This window comes from Rhododendron vialii, chromosome 1a (genome assembly GCF_030253575.1).
Source record: "Rhododendron vialii isolate Sample 1 chromosome 1a, ASM3025357v1".
Lineage (NCBI taxonomy): Eukaryota > Viridiplantae > Streptophyta > Magnoliopsida > Ericales > Ericaceae > Rhododendron > Rhododendron vialii.
The window spans coordinates 2,511,278-2,534,623 of NC_080557.1; the positions used below are offsets into that span (position 1 = coordinate 2,511,278).

At 37.8% G+C, this 23,346-nt stretch overlaps 1 protein-coding gene and 1 non-coding gene across 4 annotated transcripts; both read left to right on the forward strand.

Annotated features, from left to right (window-relative positions):
• The first annotated feature begins 240 nt into the window (after window positions 1–240).
• On the forward strand, window positions 241–22,310 carry LOC131303106 (uncharacterized). 3 transcript variants are annotated; one of them, XM_058329905.1, is made up of 7 exons: window positions 241–378; window positions 505–888; window positions 3,525–3,622; window positions 3,763–3,818; window positions 3,924–3,988; window positions 5,234–5,474; window positions 22,016–22,310. In XM_058329905.1, exons 1-6 carry the CDS (start codon window positions 376–378, stop codon window positions 5,456–5,458), a joined length of 831 nt encoding a protein of 276 aa, XP_058185888.1. In that variant the 5' UTR covers window positions 241–375; the 3' UTR covers window positions 5,459–5,474; window positions 22,016–22,310. The 3 variants fall into 3 exon arrangements, with proteins under 3 accessions (XP_058185888.1, XP_058185884.1, XP_058185892.1); XM_058329901.1 differs by lacking the exon at window positions 22,016–22,310 and adding an exon at window positions 7,633–8,032; XM_058329909.1 differs by lacking the exon at window positions 22,016–22,310 and having other exon boundaries at window positions 5,229–5,444.
• Window positions 5,988–6,094, forward strand: LOC131308605 (small nucleolar RNA snoR100). The gene has a single exon (XR_009194506.1). It is a non-coding gene; the product is annotated as a small nucleolar RNA snoR100 (small nucleolar RNA).
• Window positions 22,311–23,346: the final 1,036 nt, after the last annotated feature.

Here is a 23,346-nt window from a genome sequence, read left to right on the forward strand (position 1 = left end):
TGTCACATACATCAAAGTGAATCTCAATTACTAGTTGATCTTTTCGGGGTACTTTCGGGGTAAATTTTCTTTGTCCCTAGCATTTCTGATTTTTTTTCCTCAAAACCCAAAACCAAACAACATGTTTGTGTTTTAAATCTGGATATGCAAATACTTGAATTAGGTCAGAGGACATGAATTAAAACAAAGTCCTCCTTTCCATTTTTTTTTTTTTGGTAACTAGTCCTCCTTTCCATTTTGACACTGTTTTCCGTTCTTTCTGATCTCTCCTTTGCATTACGTTGTTTTGATTGTGCAGTTGGACTTTCTATCGGCACTATATGTACTCCCACCGGAAACCTACTTTTCAGATGATAGTCTCTTTGCCTTCCGCTAATGGTTTGTTTCGTTTCCCATGAATTTTCTTACTGCAAATTACTTTTCTAATCTCAGGCTACTTATTTTTGCATTTGAAGTGGATAAAATGCTGCTTGTTTCCTCTTTAATTCCAATTGCTTGTCGCAGAAACGGGCTTTGGCTGCTTGTAAGTTGCTTGCATGGTCCTCTGAGAATGTTGAAAAGGAAGCTTGCTATTATTGCATGGAAGGGAAGCTTGTCGAGTTGGCTGTCTTGCTAATTGTGGCTCGAAAAAAGGTTTTTGTTCCCATCACTTTTGACAGAAATGACGGTGCTGGCATATACGGAGTGACGATCCTCCAATGCGTTAAAAATCAAATCCTGTCACTGGTTGACGAGGAGATGAAATTAACAGCGGAATTTCAACATGGGAAGGTAATTCAGATTCAAGATAAGATAAAGGTTTTGAGGTCGACTGCACTGTTGCTTGAGGTTTTTGAGAGCGCTGGCGATACTATAGAGGAATATCTGGAGTCGCAGCAGCCTGTTGATGTATGTATTTTAATACGTGTTCCCTGCTTTGTCTCAGTTTCTGCAGTCACATGAGTTATATGGTTGCATTGGTCAAACGTGTGTGCTCTGCTAAAAGTATAAAAAGGAGAGACCACATACCGTTTTAAAAAATCATAACATATCAAAAGATGCCATGACATGACATGACACGTCAAAAGATGCCATGACATGACACGGGATCTTTGTCGGATGTGGCGAAGTTCTGTGATTGGGTTCATATTCCAGGTAAGACTTACCCAGAAACTGTTGAATTGGCCATAGGACCAAGCCAATCGTTTAACTGACTTACGTATGCAGTCACGTTTTTTATATGTACGTATATATGCATACATTTGTATATTAATGTATATACTGGGCTAAAGTCTATCAGTCATAATGGCAAGTGACAATAATTAAAAGTAATAGCATATGAGAGCCATTAACTTTTATGCGACTGATTAGTTATCGAATGGGCATATCAAGAACGTATAAATACTTTTTTAAATTATGCACGTGTTGTATCTCCATATCCGTGTCCGCTGTCCATTTTTTTGCGAAGTCCACATGTCCTCCAATTGGGGAAGTTAGTGTGTCCGGTTGCTAAAGTCCTAGACACGGGTCAAGCCATGCACCTGTACCCCAGTCTGCTGGCGTAGATGCTGAACATAATTGGCAGAATCTTATGATATTCACAAAGAATATAAATCGATTTGAATCAGCTACTAATTTATTGCTAACTTAGCTGGAAAGGTGAGACCAAGTTGCAATTAGAGCAAATTAGAATTCCACTGTCTACCAGTCCAACTGTTCTAAAAAGTTTCAATGAGCACTCTTGCAGTCCAAAGAGACAAAGCACCCACTGTTCTAAAAAGATTCATGGAGCACTCTTGCAATCCGAAGAGACAAAGCATTGGCACAGATTGATGGGAGGTATTTCTTCTCAGTTGCATCTTCCATGGCAAGGCTCTTATGAGACAATTAACAAGAAAATGAGTGCCCATTTTAACAAAAGATTAGAGGATAACAATGAGACAGATCCTCTTTCGAAAAGATTACCCCAATTGTTTCACTAGGATTTGCTTGATAGCTTAGAACTATAAACCAATGCAATCTCGATTTAAAATGATCAAACAAGTCAACTGGCTACTCATGGTTATAAAATATTAATTACTCACTTATGTAAGGATACCTGAAGCAAGAAAGACGCCTTGGAAAGTAAGTAAATGAAAATGCATCTTCTTTGTACCTTCAAATTGAAAACAATGAAATGTGTGGAAACTCCACTACTTATTTCTATGTAAATACCATGTACTTAACAAAGTACAATGAGAAAGAGACACTTAATGTAGTCAATTGAAGGATCTGCTTCACCTGTATCTCTATCAAAAACCTCCTGCCGGTAGTGCCTTTGCAGCGCTATGATTCACTTAGTGAATCTATCAGATCAAACAAATTCCGAATCTCTTCTTCTTTTTTCTGTCTTTTTCTTTTTGAAATTGACACAATGCACTCTTTAGAGTGCCTGGTGTGAAAGTATCCCACACCCAATATTGTTGTTCATTTGGTGATTGGAGGATTTGACGGGATACATGTGTATTCAACGTCTTCTTATCCCCTATTTCGTTTTCTTTTACTTCTTTTTCGGGTAAAAGATGTCAAAATACTCCTTCAAGCCAACACAACATGTACCAGTAAATAATTTATTGCTATTTTTGTGAAATAGACTTCGATAGTGTATGCATCAGATGAGTTGGACTCTGCGGTCGCACATTATATTTTTTTATTTTCTCATGTGCAAATATAGTTTTGATTTGCACTAAGAGGCTCTCGCCCACACGGTTTTTTCTACTCTGCCCTATTTAAGATTTGTAGGTCCCTTGTGAATGTGAAATGAGGAGAAGTTAAGATTATTGAAAAATCGTATGGTTCATGACATTTGGACTCGCATTTTTGTGGTGAAGGCAAATGTCTTCCCAAAATAAGATGATATAGTCACGTTCATGCACTAAAATCATCATCCAATGTGCCAATCATTTTCTTTCCTGTGATATTTTTGAATTGTTTAATGTATTTGTTTATTTGTTACGTTGAACCCTATCATTCTCGGTTTAATTCGCCCAAGGATTCACAAAAATAAGGAATTTGATTTGCAATAGGATTCTCGATTTGATAACTAAGATCCTGAAACCAAAGGTTGTGTTTAGAACTTGGAACGTAAAGGGATTGATTTGATGGTAGTAAAATGAAATTGAAGAGAAAGGAAATAAAATTGAAGGTGAAGCTGTTTGTTTAACTTTTCGTTTTACAAACTCCTCCACAAATGCCAAACATGGCTTAATAGAAAAGAGATGGAGGTCTCAACTTTCTCTTGCCAATAACATCTACATGGGAGATCTCTATTAAGATTCAGCCGATGTTTTTCTGGGGGTATATTGCTTGCGAAGTTCCATCTTTAGTTTCTATCAGGGGAGATCTTATCATCCTAATGGAGGTGAAAGCTCATGTTTGTGAGCGTGTTTGGACTTAATACTAACATACTCGTGAGTGTATGCTTACACACACACATCTTATGATTCATGCAAGAATGCAGATCTCACACGTTGTGTAATCAATTAATATTTTGTTTTCGATTATAGGTGCCGAGAGAACAAGTGGAGAAAGATGTAGCTTTGAGGCTTGCGGAAAAAGGATTTATATTGAAGGATGGAGACTTTGATTTTAGCAATAGAGACTGGTTTGGAAATGCAGTTTTTCAGCGTCTTATTTTCTGGATTGTTGCGCTTCTTTCATTCTGTTGTGGTTTCTTAATTAGTTCATTATCATGTCATTTAATGGCCAAATCAGGCTTATTTTTTTGATACTTTTGGTTGGCAGTGTGAATTTGAGCAAATCCGTTGGGACCCCTGCCAAGTACTTAAACCATCCATCTGGTGATTTCTTGTGTGCTAATTGAACATATGTTCCTTCTCCTTTGTTACCTGATTGTGAAGAGCTGAAAATAGTGTCGAACTTTCTGATTTATTTTCTTGCAACAGATAAATTATCTCGATTTTCTGCTCCTCGCTGGCTGCAACAAATGCATGCGCATTTTGCCCCAAGGGTAAGAAAATTTACATGTCTTGCATTATTTGCTCCTGTCTACTGGTTCAAGTGTTGCTACTTGCTAGGAATCTTGTTTCTTGGATACTTTGCCCATTTTTTGTTTTGGCGGACTAAGATGCTTTGTGTTATTATCAATTGCCTTTCTGAATGTTTCTTTCATAAGACTTGTTAAGCATATTTTCAAGAAGGATGAAAGCAGGAAAGAGGGAGTGAGTATGTGAGAGGTGAATTTACCTAATGCCTTCCTGTCGTCACACTGCAGTGGCGCCTCCATGAAATTGTAACAGGGTGCTCAAAAATTACTACTTGCACCTATTAATCAACAATATAAACACGAAAGTGAAATAGTAGTAAGAATGGTGCAATAAAGAAATAAAACTTCATAAGATTTCGTAAATTTTCTTGATGATTTTTCATATCTTGAGCCAAACAGAATTAAACTGGCAAAGTAATCCAATAATAATCAGCGAAGTTGTCACAATTAATTCACAAATAAGTTGGCACCTATCTTTTCGGAAATAGGTTCTTCTTATTCTCTTTATCATTAGGATGATGTGAAAAGATTTTTGCTATAGTTCTGGATCTGAAGAAAAAAAATCTCTGAATCTACCGGGCTTCACTTAAGAAAGTGGATGCTGCTATCAACAAAAATTTCTGTAGAAGGTGAATCTTGCAACAAACATGGATTTCATTTAAGAAATTTTTCTACAGTATAATTCTCTAAGCTAAACAAACAAAAGAATTAAAAGTACTTACTGTTAAATATGAATATTCAATTAGTACACATGTACCCAAGGCAATGGACATTGAGTTGACTTTCGTTGAGAGAGAAAGCAGAGCACGATACAAATACCAAAAAAAATTGGTTCACTTATTTTTGGACTAGGTGTTCAACTTTTGGACTGGTGGTTCAATTATTTTTGAGCTGTGTGTTCAAGAAATGGCGAAACTAAAATTACTATATGTATACTAAAAAAGTTTCCTTTTTTGGGGTTGTCCTAGTGACCACCTTAACTTACATGTGGAGCCGCCCATCACATTTTTTGCACTCTACAGTGATTTACTCATATTAGTATGGAATAATGTGATTTTAAAAGGACTTGTGTATGGAGCTGTTGATCCTTTTTACTGCCATATATGATGGCCTAAGAAAAGAGTTTTATAGGTTGCGCTTTGTTCCTTTAATCTTAAAAAATATTTTCTTATTGTAATATGTAAAATCTTGTGGCTCTTGTCAGTGCAGAAAGAAGTACCTCGTAATGGCCTTCAGTCGTCAATCCCAAGTCTCGCGATTCCCCCTCTGCTCAAAACTGTGAGGAAGTCAATGCGTACAGATCAAGTCTCGAAATTCACGTCCTATTCTCGGTATTGCACAAGTGTGGATATTCAGAAGCAATCTAAACCAATATCATGGGAGATTCTTGCAAAATTTGCATTGTCCGTCAAGAGGGGGATTAGAATTCCTTGAGGAGCCATCTTTGGAGGTATCACTGATTACTTAAGCTTCAGTATCGTATTTTATTGAGTGTCAGAGTGACAACCTTTAGTTTTTCATCCTCTGTACCTATGAAGCACCAACACTCCCAGAGGTCGCCGTATCGGCATATTGGACATGGGGACACGGCAATAATTGTACAGGACATGTCACGTGGCTTGTCCCATAATCTAAATTAATTTTTGGAGGGGGCATGCAGTGGACACGGCATGGGCATGGGCATATGAGGGACACGGCTGGGGCCACGACATGGTATGTGTATGATAAAAATCGATGTAATTTTGCAGAGTTAAATATGTTATTTCTAAAAATTTCTAGGGTTTTGTGTAATTATACTTACAAAAGCAACTCAAGCATTGATAAAAACACATGTCAAATGGAAGCTCATGTAACCAAATATCAAAGGAAAATCAAGATTCAAAAGTGTGGAGGAAATTCCATTCAATGGAAAACTAAAGTCTTAATCTATATATTTCTATATTCTTAATAATCAAAAGCTACCAAATGAGGAAGCAGGGTAATGTGCACAAAAATTGATTTGGGTCTCTAGGCCTGCCCTCTCTGATGCCATTTGGCTTTGATTTGGGGGCATGGTTTTACAACAAAATGTCCTTGTAGCTCCTCAATTCTTGGAGGTTTAGGGGGGCCACTGTTTTAGTGATATTCTGAGAGCAGCTACTTTGTGCATATATTGCCAAAGGTTAGGTCTGTCTCCAATCATCCCCCGCCCATAGCCCCAATGATTGGGGATTAGATGGGTTATGTTATGTTGTTGTTATGTACCAAATGAGGACCTTAGACACCTATTTATAGACCCACTACACTAAGAACACAAAATGACATAACTACGCTAACTACTACAGCATCATGACTCCCCCTCTAAAGAAAACTTGTCCTCAAGTTGGACAACAAGACACTAGTCAATAGTCATCATTCATCAATAAATAAAGAATGCATAGAAGCGTTTATTATGCAGCTTCAAATTAGACATGTTGCCTCATTCTTTGATCAACACCACCCTTGTGTAATAACCCATCTTCAATATGAGCTTCTATTTGTGTACATCCATTGCATCCATGCTTATGTGCTAAGAAACCACCCATTTGCCATGCCTCTTATGGAGCGATACATCCTCAAAATATGCCAACACACTTGGTTCCTAAATATACCAAGAATAATCAACCATTCCATGTTGAAATTTGAACTTCATATCATACCCTAGACTTGCTGGAGAGAAGACCATACCCGAAGGATCTTCAAGATGTCCCAAGAAACCTTTGTCTTCTTTTGGCAGTACTAGTTAGATGCAAGAGCCAATTCAGATGCCAATGCGGCTTCAAGTAGAGTGTCTTGCACCAAAGACAACTTGATTTGCAAAACTTGAAAGCAATCAGCAAGTTTTGGCTCCATGAAATCCTCTAGAACCGGCAGGACATCAAAAGCAACCTCTTCTGGCTTGTACTTCCTCACTTTTTTGCCTATCATAAGGAAGTGAAGAACCTTCCATTGATCATCCCAGGAATGGTGTTGTGTGAGTACCATTGTATAGGTATGCAACTGGTTTGGCAACTCATGTACCCGTTACTTGAAATACGTACACCTATGTTTCGTAAGTAATTTTTTTTTTTGGCCGTGTTCTGTACGATTCCATTAGGGTACGATCCGGATACTAATGTAGGTACGGGAAGTTTCATTTCCTTTTCCCCACCATTGGAGGCCAAAGTGATGTCATTTTGGTTATCGTACTTCAAAAAAAAATCTCTGAAGATGGGATGGCCTGTGTTATATGTTATGTTGTAGATAAAAAAAAAACTAGATGGATATATTTTTGCTTTTGGTTTTGGCATGTTGAACTTGATGTATGTCCTCTGATTTTCATGTATGTTACTTTTTGTTGGTAAAATTGGTTATATACGTTAGATGTATTGAAAGTTACTAGGAATATGAAACTAAAATAAAGGTTTATATTGACGTACCCCAAGATTGCCTGTAGCATATGTTTTACATATCTCTACCCATGTTGTGCCCTTCATGGGTGAGGCTATTACATGTGTGTCCGTGGTTCCTAAGCTCAAACTTTGAGTTTACTTCGGGAAAAGTTTCTTGCCTAATTTTTATGGCCGGTGAAGTTTTTGGACTGGTGTTAGGGTTAAGGTTATGGATGACCTATGGGTTGGTCTTGTAATCCCTGGGTCTGGGCCTGCTGGTTTACTGGGTAAAAGAATATGTGACTTGGGTTTGGTAATATCTATCGGTTTGGGTTAGGGCCGAGGGATTACTGGGTGGTTTTTTTATGGTTCGGGTCAAGACCTAAACAAACTCGGTTTTATCCCAGCCTTGTCCTTGAAATAGAGAGGAAACCGTATAGCTCACCTCACACAGTGGTCAGGTGGTGGGGCGACAAAGGTGGTCCAACAAGGTTCATTTCTGGCCAAATGGGGGTTCAAGTTCAACAAATGGGCTCAATGGTGGCTAGATTTTAGTCGAGTGCTGGCAGTGATGGGAGCCAAGAGAGGGAGTTGGTGGTCAGAGAGAGAGGGAGAGAGGTCTCTGGTAATGATGTCATCTTGAAGTTTCGCGTTCTGTCCCTCTTGTGTGCTGCTTCTTTTTGTATTCTTCCTCTATGTCCTTCTTGATTTCGGTATCAAAGCTTAAATCTTAGATTCTTATCAATCACGTCTGAGGATGACTGTTACCTCTTACTCATGAACTTACCATGGGTTACCCTGGCAGTTGCAAAACTGGTAGTCCTAGTCGGTTTCTAACACAATAGGCCATCTTCTAAGTTTTTGCTACTATGTGATCGTGCCATCATTTTGTTAGTTGTCAACGATCCTATGAAGATGCCATCTTAATTTTTGTTTTCTTGACCTTTTTCTCTAATTGTTTTAATATTCTAAATCTTTCTGTTTTCTGTGTTTTAATTTCCTATTTGCAGGGAAACACAATATGGCTAAACAAGCTCATATCCCTTTCCTTGAAGAATGGCTGAGGAGCAACAGTGGTGGTAGTAGCAACATCATCTCGAAAGGTTCTTCTTCCTCTTCCACCCGAGCCATCATTCAAGTATTTGTCGATTTTGAGGATCTTTTGGTTGGCGCCGACTTATTGGATGGTTTGCTGTAGGGTTATGATGTGGGATAAGGATTACGAGCCAAATGGTGAATAAATTCTGCTCTTTTCTATTTTCCACTTGGTAGTTTGCCGAAAGATTGTAATGGAAACAGAGAGAAAATGGGATAGATTTAGATGAGCTTAATGTGTTTTCAAAAGGAATTGGCTTTCCTGAATGTACTGATGTTTCAATGAGCTTGGGGATCATATGCTCTGTAAAGACAGAGAATTAATGTGCAGTGGTTTGAAATTGAAGTTTAATAAAAAATAAATTAGTTGACTTGTGGTGCCTGTGTTTCTTTGGAGGTTACCTCATTCTTTAGGTAGCACATCTCTGCTATGAGTGCTTGTGCATCCTTTGTTGATTTTATTCCGTTGAACTTTCTGCAATGAAAGTAGTTCCACCTGTTAGTAGGCATCATGATTACATTGGTCATTGGTGACAATAAAAATAACAACTAGTGCCATTGATATCTGGTATTGCATTTACATATTACTGGGTGAAGCATGGGAATTTATTTGTTGGAACACATGGAAGAGGTTCCTGGAACTATTTTAGGAGCACAGTTTGTGTTTTATTTTGCATGTTTGTCAGCTTAGTAACATCAAGTAGTTTTGTCTTTTGCTGCAAAGTTTCTAAAATTGGTTTGTATGTAAGAACTCCTCTTCATAGGTTTAACTACTAGTGCGTATCGGTGTTGTGCCCACCTTTATGTGGTGTTCCATGTTGTGTCCGACCTACTTAGAAGGCGCGGACTATGTAAGAGAACCCCTAGTAAGCAAAAGAGAAGGATTGCTTCATAAACCTTTGGCCTTTTGGATTTTGAATTACGATACTTCTTAGGTTGTCTGGTCGAATATTGATTCTGGACTTAGTTAAGATAGCATTTCTGAAGTTCAAGAAAAAAGAAAAGATAGCTTTTCTGCAATGCATTCAAACAGAACCCCTGGTAAGCAAAAGAGAAGGATTGCCTCATAAAACAGCAAAAGCGAGGATTAAGAGTTGGAGCGCAAAATATTTTGAAGGATTATGTGACTTAGCTTGTAGCTTGCGAGAGGGATTAATTTTTATTTTTTTCAGTTACTAGCAAATTTTCAAGGGCATCTCCAACCCATTTGTTGTTTCTCTATTAAGTTTAAATTTTCTAATTTTCCTTCTATTTGAGGGAAGAGAATTTGATGCTTAAAATACAAAGTATGAAAATGTTATGGAGGATATCCTCCATTGCAGTATTCACCTTTTCAAATCCTACTTTATATAGCAAATGAGTACATTGACATTTTGTATTTCATAAACTATAAATTAGTGTAACACCAAAAATATTCACAATGTATTCAAAATAAATACAATATTGAGTGGTAAGTGTTAAAACAGTAATGCTATGAGGACCGATTGAATCTACCGACCGTATACCGATGTGAGTTGGCACGGAGGGACCCACGCTGTCCCATTCTCTCTTACTCCTCTCTTTGCAAACAAAAATTGGCGGGCAGAACTTGGGAAAATTTCAAAACTTTTGGCACGGAAATTTGGCCCCACAAATTCATTTTGATCCCGAAACATCTCTACTCTTCTAAAATCTCTCTCCCTCTCTCTCTCTCTCTGGAAATACATTTTTTCTCCAAATTGAATTTGAATCTGCAGCTTCCTCTTCTTCACCACCACAACCGACGCCCACCACCATCGCCACCTTCTCTGAACTTACCTACGCCGGTTTGACGCAACCATCACCGCCGTTCCTTCGTCGCAGCCAGAGTCTCGCACGACCACGACGCCCTCCCCCGACGCCGATCCGATGCAACCATCACCGCCGTCACACCGTCCCGCCTTCCTCTTGCCGTCCCACCGTAAGTGCTGTCCCTTTTGGTAAAATTTTGTTCTGATTTTTTTAAAAATCCCCAAATCTAATAGTATATTAGGGCTTGTGAAGGTAAAAGGGAGATTTACAGTGCACTCCTATATTCCAAATTTAACCCCAAATGTTCCTCAAGTTTTGATTTTTGGTGAGATCTCAACTTAAAAGCAAGTTTTGAAAATTCGTTTGAAGTTCATGGAATATTTTGTTTCTTTGAGAAATTCTCTACTTAGTTGAGGAAGTCATGATAATGATGTGGGAATAATAGTATATAATTCTTCTACCAAGAATACAAAGTAAGGACTCGTCTACTGAAAATCTACATAATAAGTTCAAAAAGGACTATGAGAATCTACATAAGCTAATCTATTTGCCCAAAACTGTTTATAATGTAATTGATGCATTGATGAAACACCAACTAGTATAAAAACAACATAACGAAACTGTCGGATAATGGTAGACTTAATTATGCGGGCCAATTGTATGTGATGATTGGAGAGACGAGAGTAGTTGAAAGGAAAGAGAGAGGGACCTAAGCTAGCTGTTTTTGGCGAGATTGCATGTGAGGAGTTGGCACAGTAGATTGAGTTATGTGGCTATGGTTTGTTTGTGAATTGCATAAATGTATATGTGCATTTGGTGTGTAATCGTGTGGAGAGAAGAAAGGAAGCAGAGGAGTGTGACAACGTGGGAACCCCTATGGGGATTTCCCCCACCATATAATTTGGGCAGCGATTTTTTCATTTAGTAGCAAACATGTTCTTCACTTCTCGACATTTTTTTTGCCTGTTTTCTTGGGAATTTTGGTCTTTACGCTATTGATTGTGGTTTGGTGTTTGTTGTTTTAGGTTTTGGGGCTAGCAGGGAAAGCGGCGAGGTATAACAAGAGGATTGATGCAGGCCGAGACCCATGAGGTTAGGATAATCCCGAGATGCCACTCACAGGGAGTAACGGAAGTCACTCAACGTTGCTAATAGCGGAAGACGCTCACGTGACCAAGTCACACACTTGATTATCGAAGGAATCACTCACTTCAAGCAGGAAAACACTTGCACAATATTTTTATGTACCATTGGATGCAAGTATCATTCCCACACTAGAAAGGCCTTGTATGTTAATTGCCACAAACATGAAAAGAACCTCAGAAAGGCTTATTTGGAGCTTGCCGTAATCAAATCAAAGTACTTCATTATGTAGACACCCTATTTTGGGTTGTTCAATTTAATTTATTTACGATCTTTAATTTTCCAATGATGATTAAGGTCAAGAACGTCCAGAGGTTGTTATTGTGTCTGAGCTTTGAGCATTTTGAAACCTCATCCAAACATGAACACAACTAGTAGCAATGTGCATTTTGTATATGTAATGAAATTGAATGCTATAATTCAGTATTGGTACCAGTTTTTTCATCCATCCAACTAAAGAATGCTAATACGTAATAATCCATTGAGTGCATAAACAGTACACATAGTTAGAGAATTACATTCCATGGCCCATGATAAAAAAAATAGGGGCATAATGCATCAACCTTACATGTCTATAAACTGCCCAATATATACAAACAGGAAGCTTCAACACCAACAAAACCAAAGCTTCCACCCTTTCACTCCTTCAACTATATAAAAGCCAAGCTTCCACCATTTTTCCATTTCCGCTTCAAGCAACTTAGCCACAACCCTCTTACTCTTTCCATCGGAATCAAAGGCCTTGTCGGCAACTCAATGGAAAAGCGCCAACATTGTGTCAAAACGAAAATGTCATTCGGGCTTGCGTTCCCAATTAGCAGAGCTAACCTTAACAAATGTATGATTCCTCCCCCCATCTTTTCTCCATTCTTTGTAAAATGTATTTGTCTGGCACTTGAGTGAGCTTCTTCTTTGACCAAACAACGAATATTTGCTTGCATACAATTTCCTTAAAGTCAAACAACCAACAAGTACAACTAGCATCTTTTGACTGCTTTTTTTTCTTCTGTTTTTTTGCCAGTAAGTGCAAGATAATAAAGCTCAATCAATCAAAACAAGGTTCAATGATAACATCCGTTATAGGAACAAAAGGAGCTAACAACAACTAAAAGCATAACAACTACAAGAAGCAAAACTGAACATGAAAAGTGAGTTTTCAAAAAACCAAACTCACCGATTTATATGTCTTTTTCTATCTCAAATTCCTCCACATCATCCACTACCATTACACGCTCCATTGGGCATGTAATCTTCCTACTACTTCATCTCGGAAATCCTTAAATTTGGCATTTGTGTATACTTGTTGAAATTGATTCTCAAACCCATAAGGAGACAAGTTCTTAACTTGAGCGTTGAATCAATGGGCGTCTTCGTCTTCTTATTTTTGTACCTTTTTACACATGGCATTCTCATATTGCTCCATCTAGATTTTAGTAGACTGAGTTCTTACTTTATTCTTGGTAGTAGAATTGATACTATTATTCCCACATCATTATCATGACGTCCCCAACTAAGTAGAGAATTTCTCAAAGAAAAAAAAATCCAAGTATACTGAGACATTCCAACATCAAAATATTTCATGAACTTCAAACGAATTTTCAAAACTTGCTTTTAAAAATCAAAACTTGAGAAACATTTGGGGTTAAATTTGGAATATAGGAGTGCACTGTAAATCTCCCTTTTACCTTCACAAGCCCCAATATAATATTAGATTTGGGGATTTTCAAAAAAATCAGGACAAAGTTGGTTGAGGAATTCCTTGCCAAAGGGACAGAACCGACGGGAAAGAGGAAGACGGGACGGGGATGATGGTTGCATCGGATCAGCGTCGGGGCGTTGAGGGATGGCGTCGTGGTCGTGCGAGACTCTGGCTGCGACAATGGAACGGCAGTGACGGTTGCGTCAAACCGGCATAGGTAAGTTGGGAGAAGGAGGCAATGGTGGTGGGCGTCGGTGGTCTAGGTGAAGAAGAGGAAGCTGCAGAATCAACTGGGAGAAGAGATGTATTTCCAGAGGAGAGAGAGATTTTACTAGAAGAGTGAGAGACCTTTCGGAATCAAAATGAATTTGTGGGACCAAAATTTTCGAAAACCCAAAAAGTTTTGAAATTTTCTCAAGTTCTGCCCGCCAATTGTTTGCAAAGAGAGAATAGGAGTGCGTGGGTCCCTCCGTGCCAACTCACATCGGTATACCATCGGTAGATTCAATCGGTCCTCATAGCATTACTGGTGTTAAAAGCATCCAACTCAAAAATCAATTGACAATGAGTGAAGAGGCTACCCAGACTCATGTACTAGTTATGGAGGTTTTGTAATTAATCAACACCACAGACCCGCACGTGGAGATGTAAACAAATGATCCATAACATAGGGATCTCAACGAACAACAAAATAAGGTGCACTTAAGGCACAAACAATGGGGCAACCAATCAAGAGTCTTGTCCAAAAGCCTCCAACAGTCTAACTCTGATACTATGTCCAACTCAAAATCAATTGGCAATGAGTGGAGAGACCGCCCAGGCTCATATATCAGTTTTGGAGGTTGTATTTAACCAATAAAGAACAAGCTCTAACAGTAAGTAAAATGATTTTTATCCCTTTGAGCGGGAATGAATTTTGTGTTAAGTTTTGGTCACAATAAACATAGCAAGTAAGACTAATATTAGTGGTAAGTAAAATAATTTCTTTTGATGAGAAACACTAAAACCATGTTTTCAGTAAGATTTTTCTCTAATTTTTGGATCTTATTTTGGTTAGTTTTTTTTTTTTAATGGCAAAAATTGTTTTTGGTTAGTTGTTATTAACTGAGTACTCTGTTTTTTGTTTTTGTTTTATCGGAATTAAAGTAAGTTCTCTATCGAATGGTTTATCAATTCCCATGAGAGGAAAATTCATGTATGGAAGGTTGATATTGTTTCAAAATTAAAGGGATTGACAATTTCCCGTCACATCTCTACCTCTGATCACGATCCCCGCCACCATTCAAACTGGTATTCACTGATCCGAGAAGAAAATCGGATGGGGTAGTATTTGTTTTCCCTACCCTGTTTTAACCCGACCTGACCCCTATAATGGTAGTTAATACTATTTTCTTATTTACATATCTATATAGATTTCACTTATTTAAACATAACAAGAGAAAAACACCAAGTAATAAATTAGTATTTCATTTCTTTATTTTTATCTTTTTACTGTAACTATTATCTCTCTTTAATATTTACTTTTCTAATCCAACCCTCTTGAGAATAAAAACAATGAAAATTGTATTGGTGAATGAGATCCCAATTATTTCAATCCCAACATCTTCCGATTTTTTCTGCTCAAATTCCACCCCATTAGAAAACAGGTTGAAAACGGGAGTATTATTCATCCAACCCGTCCCGTCCCGTCCCGTCCCGCCCCATTTCTATCTTTATTAATAAAAAAAAAACTAGGACTCTATTTATTTTGACGTAAAATATTTTTGCAGAAAACATTTTATCCATTTTCCTTTGCTCAGTCTCAGTTAGATAAATGGAGTAACAAGTGCTAGTAAACCATTTTGACTTTCTCTATAATTCCTCCCTTCTCACTGTTTCTACATCTTCTCGCTGTTTCTACTTCTCAGTTCTCACTCTACATCTAGGAGTGGAAGTTATATCTACATAGAGAGAGAGAGAGAGAGAGTGTGGGTTTCGATTAGTGAGAGAGTGTGGGTTTCGATTAGTGATTTGAATTGGACATCCTCTTCGGTATTCCTCGGCCAACTGCGTCGCCGTCGTCTTCGTTGGCTCCGGCGAAGGTAAGCCCAGTTATTGCGGCTCCGACAAAGATCGTCGTCGTCGCTGGGTAAGTTCTTCGTCGGTGTGGGTTTCGATTAGTGATTTTGTTTTTACATTACGGAGATTTTCCCACTGCTTCCAGATCGTTCGTGTGGAAGTGAAGCTAACTTAGTTCGAGCTAGAAAATTACTGTTACCGTTGTTTGCTGTGGTGTGTTCTAAAATTCCATGTTGTTCCCATTTTTCTGGCCGTGGTTTGGGTGTTTAGGGTTTTCAGGTTCTCGTGTGAAAGTGTTCGAGTTCTCATCGTTTTGCCTTGCGATTTGTTATTCTGCAGCTCTTTTTGGGGAAATCGTTAGATATTGAAGTTTCCGCTGTTTTCGTTTTGGTGAAAATAGTGTTTATTTTGTTTGGCCACTGGGATATCGAAGAGAGTTAAAAATCCCAAGCGGGGGTCGGCTAACTGCCTTGTTATGACCCCTGAATAGAAGCATGGGGGGGGGGGGGGGGGGGGGGGTGGGGGGGGTTGGGTTTGTGGTGGTTTCGTAGCCCTTATTCCGTTTATAGAATTTCTTGACTTACGCATGATGGAAAAAAAATGTAGTGTCCCCTACTAGTGGTTTTTTAAGTTCTCACATACCATTTGGGTAAAAGTTTCATTTGATAAGAACCATGCCAAAGGAAAAGTCCAGTTTTAAGCATAAGTGTAAGTAAAGGCTTGAAGAGTAGTAGGCTTGTAAGTGACAAATTTAGCCTTGGAAATTTCAAAAAAATGCCCCCCTTGATTTGAGAACAATGAGTACTACTCAAATGGATTTGAGTTTGAACAAAGGAAGTGGAGAGAGATTTGGTTGGTTTTTAACTCTAATTCAAGTTTGAGTAATTCAAATACATAACCTATGTTACATATCTGCGATTGGGTATTTGTATGTCTCTGCGAATGGATAATGTTTCTCTTTGTCTATTTGGTGGGATATAAAGAATTCAACTTTGGTTTTCTATTGGTTTGTTGTAGGCAAGAAATTGTGATCTGGGCAAGAAAACGGGTGAATCTGTCAGTCGAGTTAATTCAGATATTTGGGCGAAAGAGTTTCTTAAGAAACATTTGCTGTTTGTTGTTGGGCTGTTTGAGAAATTTGAGGTATGTGAAGTTAAGTTATCCTTTAGATTTTTGCTCAAAGTGGCTGTACAATGAATGCTGTAAGATTGTAACCAAGATTGAGTCTCAAATTTTTCTTTCTTGCGGAAAAGGGTTCTTATATTTGCTCCTCAATGAATGTTTGTTGTTCTTAAAACAACTTTTTTCATGTTGGAAGCATTACTGATGATTGTGTATATGAATGAATTAAGGTTCATGATTTATAAGCATTTCAAAATCTTGCACTCTCTCCCTCTCTCTCTCTCTCTCTCTCGCAATTTAGATTTGGTGGCTAGCAAATAAATCACCTTCATGAGTAAGAGGACCTTCATGAGTAAGAGGATGCCCAATTCAATCCACACACCATGATCCAATCCATTCAACGTATATTTAGGAGTATTTTACATTTGGACCCTTCTTTTTAGCAATTTTTCTTTTTATTTGAGGTTGAATTATGGGTGCAGCGACAAACAACTTTGACATGGAGGGAGGGAACCCTTGAGATCGGCATGGGTAAATCCTGGAAATGTATAGAATCATCTATCAGCTTGATTGTTTCATATCTTCTTTTTTTTTTTTTTTTTTTTTTTATAACTTAGGTGTCCGGGCTAGCTTATGCGCACCCATTTGCGGAAACCAAAATTAAAGTCTGAGCACAGTTTCGTATGGACTGGCCAGTGGAATTGATAGCACCTAAGAGGTTTTGAACTTGAGACCTTAGGAGGGAGAGAACCCTTAAGTCCCAAGCCTTAAATCACTAGATTAACCCCTCGGGGTTGATTATTTCAGATGTTAGCAATATTTTATATGTGCAAAATTCGATTATTTCAGATTTATCATGACACTTGTAGCTCACAGGACTCGACTCATAAAAAGAAGGCATTGTACAATATTATATAACAAAGATTTCAAGTCCACCACCACCCTTGCCCTTTATTAATTTCTTTTCACATCCGACTAATATATGCAGTGCCAGCCATATAGTATAGTAGGGCATGGGCACAAAAGTTAAAAATGAACTCAACGGTGTTGTTGGGTTTATTTTTGACCTCTTTCATAGTCAATTGGATGATCAAAACTAAGTATTTAATTTTAAGATATCCATATATTATTTTCAAGACAAATGATTGTAGAATCGTAATTTACCTTTAGAAGTAGTCAAACTCTTAGTTTCCCTTGCTTTAGCTTCATTGCCAGTTTCATAGCTATATCTAATGAGAGCCTCTTCCAAATGATACCCAAAGGATTACGAGGATGCGGACCGTGAATACAAAACATAAGCAAACAAATTGTAATAACCACATGTTTTGAAATCAAATTGTGGGTTTATTAATACTTTGTCTTGGAGTAACATGGAAAACGTTGGGATTTGTGTTAATCTAGATATATATTGTCCATGGAGGCATGTGTAATGGAAGCGAACCAAATGGTTTGGTGAGTTGACAACATGACATGTTAGGTGACAAACTACTTATGAGATTCACATGTGAACAAATAGAAAAATGAAAAAAAAAAAAGGAAAGTGAAGAGTTACGTTGAAAATTAGGGTAGAAAAATTAAACTTACTTTGTTTGGTGTTAACCTTGAAGTTCGGCTTCTGTTCTTCATTAAGATTGGTCATTCTCTCAAAAATCTTTCACAATTTGTCCACGGACTGTTTCTTAATTTCAAGCTTTGTAATCTGCACCAATAAATCGGCAAGTTCATTTTCTTCTCTAGGAACATGATAAATCTCATAATTTTTTAACGACTTGAGGGGAAGGTTCATGTAATCATCCTAACATTTTGTTTGGAAGGGGAATCTCCCCGCAAGGCCTTCACTACCCTATTGCGGTCCATTTCTATAAGCAGTTTATCATATTCTTGCACTATTGCTTCATTAATTGCGAATTCAAAAGCCATGGATTTTGCAAAACCTGGGCAGTGAACATCTTCAAACTGCTTTCTTTGATACCCTCAGGTCTACCCTTGGAACATGTGAAACCGATCGCACCTAGACTTATGATTCCCCTCTATATTTCCTCAAATACAGAGTCGTAATTTATTTTAATCCACTCATCTTGTGGGCGGCGTTGGGTGATCTGTGCAATTGGACTCTTTAACAAGCAAGTAGTTGACTCTGTAAGTCCAATTGCGTGGATCACCCAACGTCCACATGATGAGTGGATTAAAGTAAATTGCGACGCTGGATTTAAGGAAATAGAGGGGGGAGTCATTAGTGTAGGTGTGATCGTTTTCACATGTTTCAAGGGTAGAGTTAAGGGGTATCAAAGAAAGCACTTTGAAGATGTTCATTGCTCAGGTTATGCAGAATTCATGGCTTTTGAATTTGCAATTAATGAAGCAATAGTCCAAGGATATGGTAAACTACTTGTAGAAATGGATTGCAATAGGGTAGTGAATGCCTTGTGGAGGGTCCCCTTTCCAACAAAACGTTGGGATGATTACAGGAACCTTCCCCTAAACTCGTCCAAAGATTATGATATTTGTCATATTCCTAGATAAGGAATGAAGTTGCTGGTTTATTGGTGCGGATTACGAAACTTGAAACTAAAAAATAGCTTGTGGACAAGTTGTGGAAGATTTTTGAGAGAATGATCGATCTTAATGAAGAACGGAAGCCGACCTTCAAGGTTTACACCAAACAAAGTAAGTTTGATTTTACCCCCTTATTTTCTAAATTCTAACGTAATCCTTCTTTCTTTTGTGCATGTGTGAATCTCATAAGTAGCTTAGCATGCTATGTTGTCACCTCACCAAATGGTTTGCTTCCATTTCACGTGCCTCTATAGTCAATATATATCTAGATTTCATAAATCAAATCCCAACCTTTTTCATGTTACTCCAAGACAAAGTATTAATAAACCCACAATTTGATTTACAAAAATGCAGTTATTACAATTTGCTTGCTTATGTTCTGTAATCACAAAGGCTTTGTATCCTCATAATCGTTTGGGTATAATTTGGAAGAGGCTCTCGTTAGATGTAGCCATGAAATTGGCAATGAAGCTGAAGCAAGGGAAACTAAGAGTTTGACTACTTCTGAAGGTAAAATACGGTTTTACAATCATTCGTCTTGAAAATAATAGATTGATATCTTAAAATTAAATACGTAGTATTGAGAATGAAAGAGGCCAAAATAGACACAACAATACCGTTGAGTTCATTTTTGACTTTTGTGTCTATGCTTTACTATATGGCAGGCCCGCCCTTGCATATATTAGTTGGATGTGAAAAGAAATTAATAAAAGGGCAAGGGTAGCGGTGGACTTAAAATATTTGTTATATAGTATTGTACAATGCCTTTTTATATAGTATTGACGTACACCAACATTGCCTTGTAAACTTTTACAATGTTTGTCAGTGGTCCGTAGTAAGATGTTCAATAGTTGTGGATCCGCTATTGTCTTTTCCTAATGTCAATGGGCTCATCCTTTAAGGACCTTTCATTTGGCAATCTTTTGAAGGATGAGGATGGACAACTTGGGTTATCTCTTACCCATATCTTAGGAATGTGTTTGGACGTGTTATTCTACACTTAATTTTTCTCTCTTTTTCAAAAGTTAATTTTACTTTTCTAAACCTGAAGTTCATGTTTTTTCCTTTGGCTCCAATCTTTATTTGTCAAATGATATATTCCATGTCAAGCTGTTCCGAGCTTGAATATTATATAAAGACTTTGCTAAAGTTCGTTCGATTGCTTTTCAAACCAAGCTTGAGCAGAGATTTCAGCTCAGGTATTAAATGAACGTGCTCAAGCATCTTACTACATGGCTTTACAATCCTAATCTTTGTGTCCTTAACATTTCTATAGGAAAATGAAATGATGTGGTCGACCCATGCCCAAGGAGTTTCGATAACTGACACTTTGCAATCCCAGTGTCAAGCGTGAGTACGATTTTGACTTGTGGTGCGTGAGTACGATTTTGACTTGTGGTGCTCGTGTTTCTTTGGAGGTTACCTCATTCTTTAGGTAGCATATCTCCGCATTATATTTTACTCATTAGCATTTTCACTGCTATTTTGTTTCCAAAATTAAAGTCGTATTTATTGTGTTTCTATGGAGGTTATCTCGTTCCCTAACAAAAGGAGCTAATATTTTGTGTCCAAGATTTAAGTCGATTAAGTTAAGATCTATGCCTATGAGTGCTTGCGCATCCTTTGTTGATTTTTTTCCGTTGAACTTTCTGTAGTTCCACCCGTTACATTACATTACAGTAGGCACCATTGGCATTGCATTTACTTATTATTGGGTGAAGCATGGGAATTTATGTGTTGAAGACATGGAAGAGGTTCCTGGAACTATTTTAGGAGCAGAGTTTTGTTGCAGGTTCGTCAGCTTAATCACATCAAGTAGTTTTGTTTTTTGCTGCAAAGTTTCTAAAATTGGTTTGTATGTAAGAACTCCTCTTCATAGGTTTAACTACTAGTACGTAAGGTGCGGACTATGCAAGAGAACACCTGGTAAGAAAAAGAGAAGGATTGCTTCATAAACCTTTGGCCTTTGGGATTTTGAATTACAATACTTTTTAGGTTGTCGGGTCAAATATCAATTTTGTTCTTTATTAAGATAGCCTTTCTGATGTTCAAAAAGAAGAAGAAAGATAGCCTTTCTGCAATGCATTCAAACAGAACCCCTTGTAAGCAAAAGAGAAGGGTTGCTTCATAAACCTTTGGCCTTTTGGATAATGAATGATGATACTTTTTTAGTTGTTTGGTCGAACATTGATTTTGGACTTAGTTAAGATAGCCTTTCTGAAGTTCAAAAAACAAAAAAAAAAGAAAAAAAAGGATAGCCTTTCTGCTATGCATACAAACAGTTAGATGTACCAATTTCATTGGATTCTTTATCCTTCTAATTACTCGATCTATGCAAAGTTCTTGTCTTTTCATTGTGTAAAATGTCTTGCTAAACACTATGCACGCACTCCTCTTAAATGTATTGCATCTTCAGATTGCTTACTCTGGTTTGCTAAGGTTATGTCAATCGGGTCATCAGTTTCTTAGAAAGAGATGTTTACTACTTGTTCTTCATTAGTTTGGGTACTTGAGTGTGTGTGTGTGTGTGTGTGTGTGTATATATATATATATATATATTTTTTTTTGACTTTTCACACTATTTTCTTTTGATAACTTAACACCTACCTCGAGGTTTTTGGAATTCCACTATGCCTTCCCGTCTTAGGGCTGTCATGAAACTGCGCTTGGTGGGAGGTGACTTTTTATATTTTTACTCCTCAACATATTTATATTTTGGTGTCACTTGTTCCCACCTTATGTCATTCCTGTAGCTAACTAATCTGAAAATGATTGTGGTGACCTTCTTCCCAACCCCCTTATGGTTGACCACCATCTTTACGTACATCATTTGTTGAACACCAACTATATCTCCACCGATTGATTGCAGAGCAAGTATTTCCATTACAATAAACTGTTGGTTCTCTATTGCATGATGCAAGAGTGTATTAGTTTCACGGATGAAATGTTGTTTGCTAAATCCTTACATGGGTGTGACCAGAGGCCTATTTTATTATCAGCATCAATGGCATTGATAATTACTTGTGTGCACTTCTTAATAGAAAATCTTGGCTGAATCTTTATCAACTGTCCCATGAGGGCACGAGACTAGTGCGAATAACGCTGTTATGACGCTAGTATATGTGTGTGTTAACTGGTCTTCTAAATCTTCTTGTGCAGCTTCAAGGACAAACCCCCTCCGTGTGCTGATCTGGATTTCTTTGTGCTAGCTTGTTCGACGCTTGGCCTGCTGAAAGCTTCATTATGTCAGAATATTATCATAGTGAAAATATCCTGCTTTATGAAATGAAAAAAATCTTATCAATCACAGTTTCTTCTTTGCAAGCTGATATTTCTAAATGTGGTTGCAATTATGGTTTCAAAAGTGGCGGTCCAATGTGTTATTTGGCATGCTGTATACTTAGCAATTGTTAAATTTTGTGTCAATTTTAGTATCTGGTTTGTTATTTCAAAATTGGTTGATAGTTGTGACTAGTCCTCTATTTGAGCAACCTCAACGCGTGTTTGAATCAATATGCATCTACTGCCTATTATAAGAGAGGCTGATGGGCGGTTTCTCCTGCAGCAGGTCTTAAAAGACAAAAGTACCCTCCTCTTCCTAAGCAACTGCCTAACCTCTTCTGTCCGCATTTGCTTTCCTCCACCGTCTCAGCGCCAGAATGTACTGCCCTTGGCCACCCAATTGGTAACCGGCAATGTTGACAGCTCCTTGGAAAAAGAAAGAAAGCCATCACGGCTGCCTATATAAATTGCCCCCCTTCACCTTCTGCAATAGAACAATTAATTAAAACTAAGTTTCCTATAATTGCCTCCTCTGGCTGCAGCTTATATGAAAAATTAAGTTTCTCTGAACCTGAGGTATCACTCATTTAACTATTAAAACCAAATTTCTTCCTCTTTCTCTGTAGCAACTTCTCTTTCTCTGTAGCAGCTTCTCAACAATTTTCCCATTCATCTATTTTGTTCAATACTGGACGTATGTATATTATTTTTTTCTCTGGAAGCATGTTCCTTTGTTAGCACTACAACCCATGCGGTTTTCCTTGAGAAGAAAGTGCGATAGCTGTTTGGTTTGTGGTTTCAAACCATCAGGTGATAGTCCGGCCTGGTGTTCGACTAGATGTCTAGCTGAATATACGCCTAGCCTATTTGGTACTTCCATTTTTTTTTTTTTTTTTTGCGAAAATTGATCGATGATTAATTGTTTAGCTCATTTGCTACTTTCACTGTAGAGAGACACAAAACAAAAAAGGAAAAGACACCCATCTGCAGGTCTCATAAACACCTTAAAGCTTGCTAGTTTGTTTTCATTATCCTGAATTCCTAATGAAAAATTAAATGATTGAATTGCGCACTTAAAAGTATTGGATTGAGCCGATTTTTCGCGAGGATTTTTGAAAAAATATTTTACATTAACTGAATGGCACAGATCGTTTGTGTGAGACCAGTAGTGGGCCCCACACTACAATTTGTGCATAATTGTTGTTTGA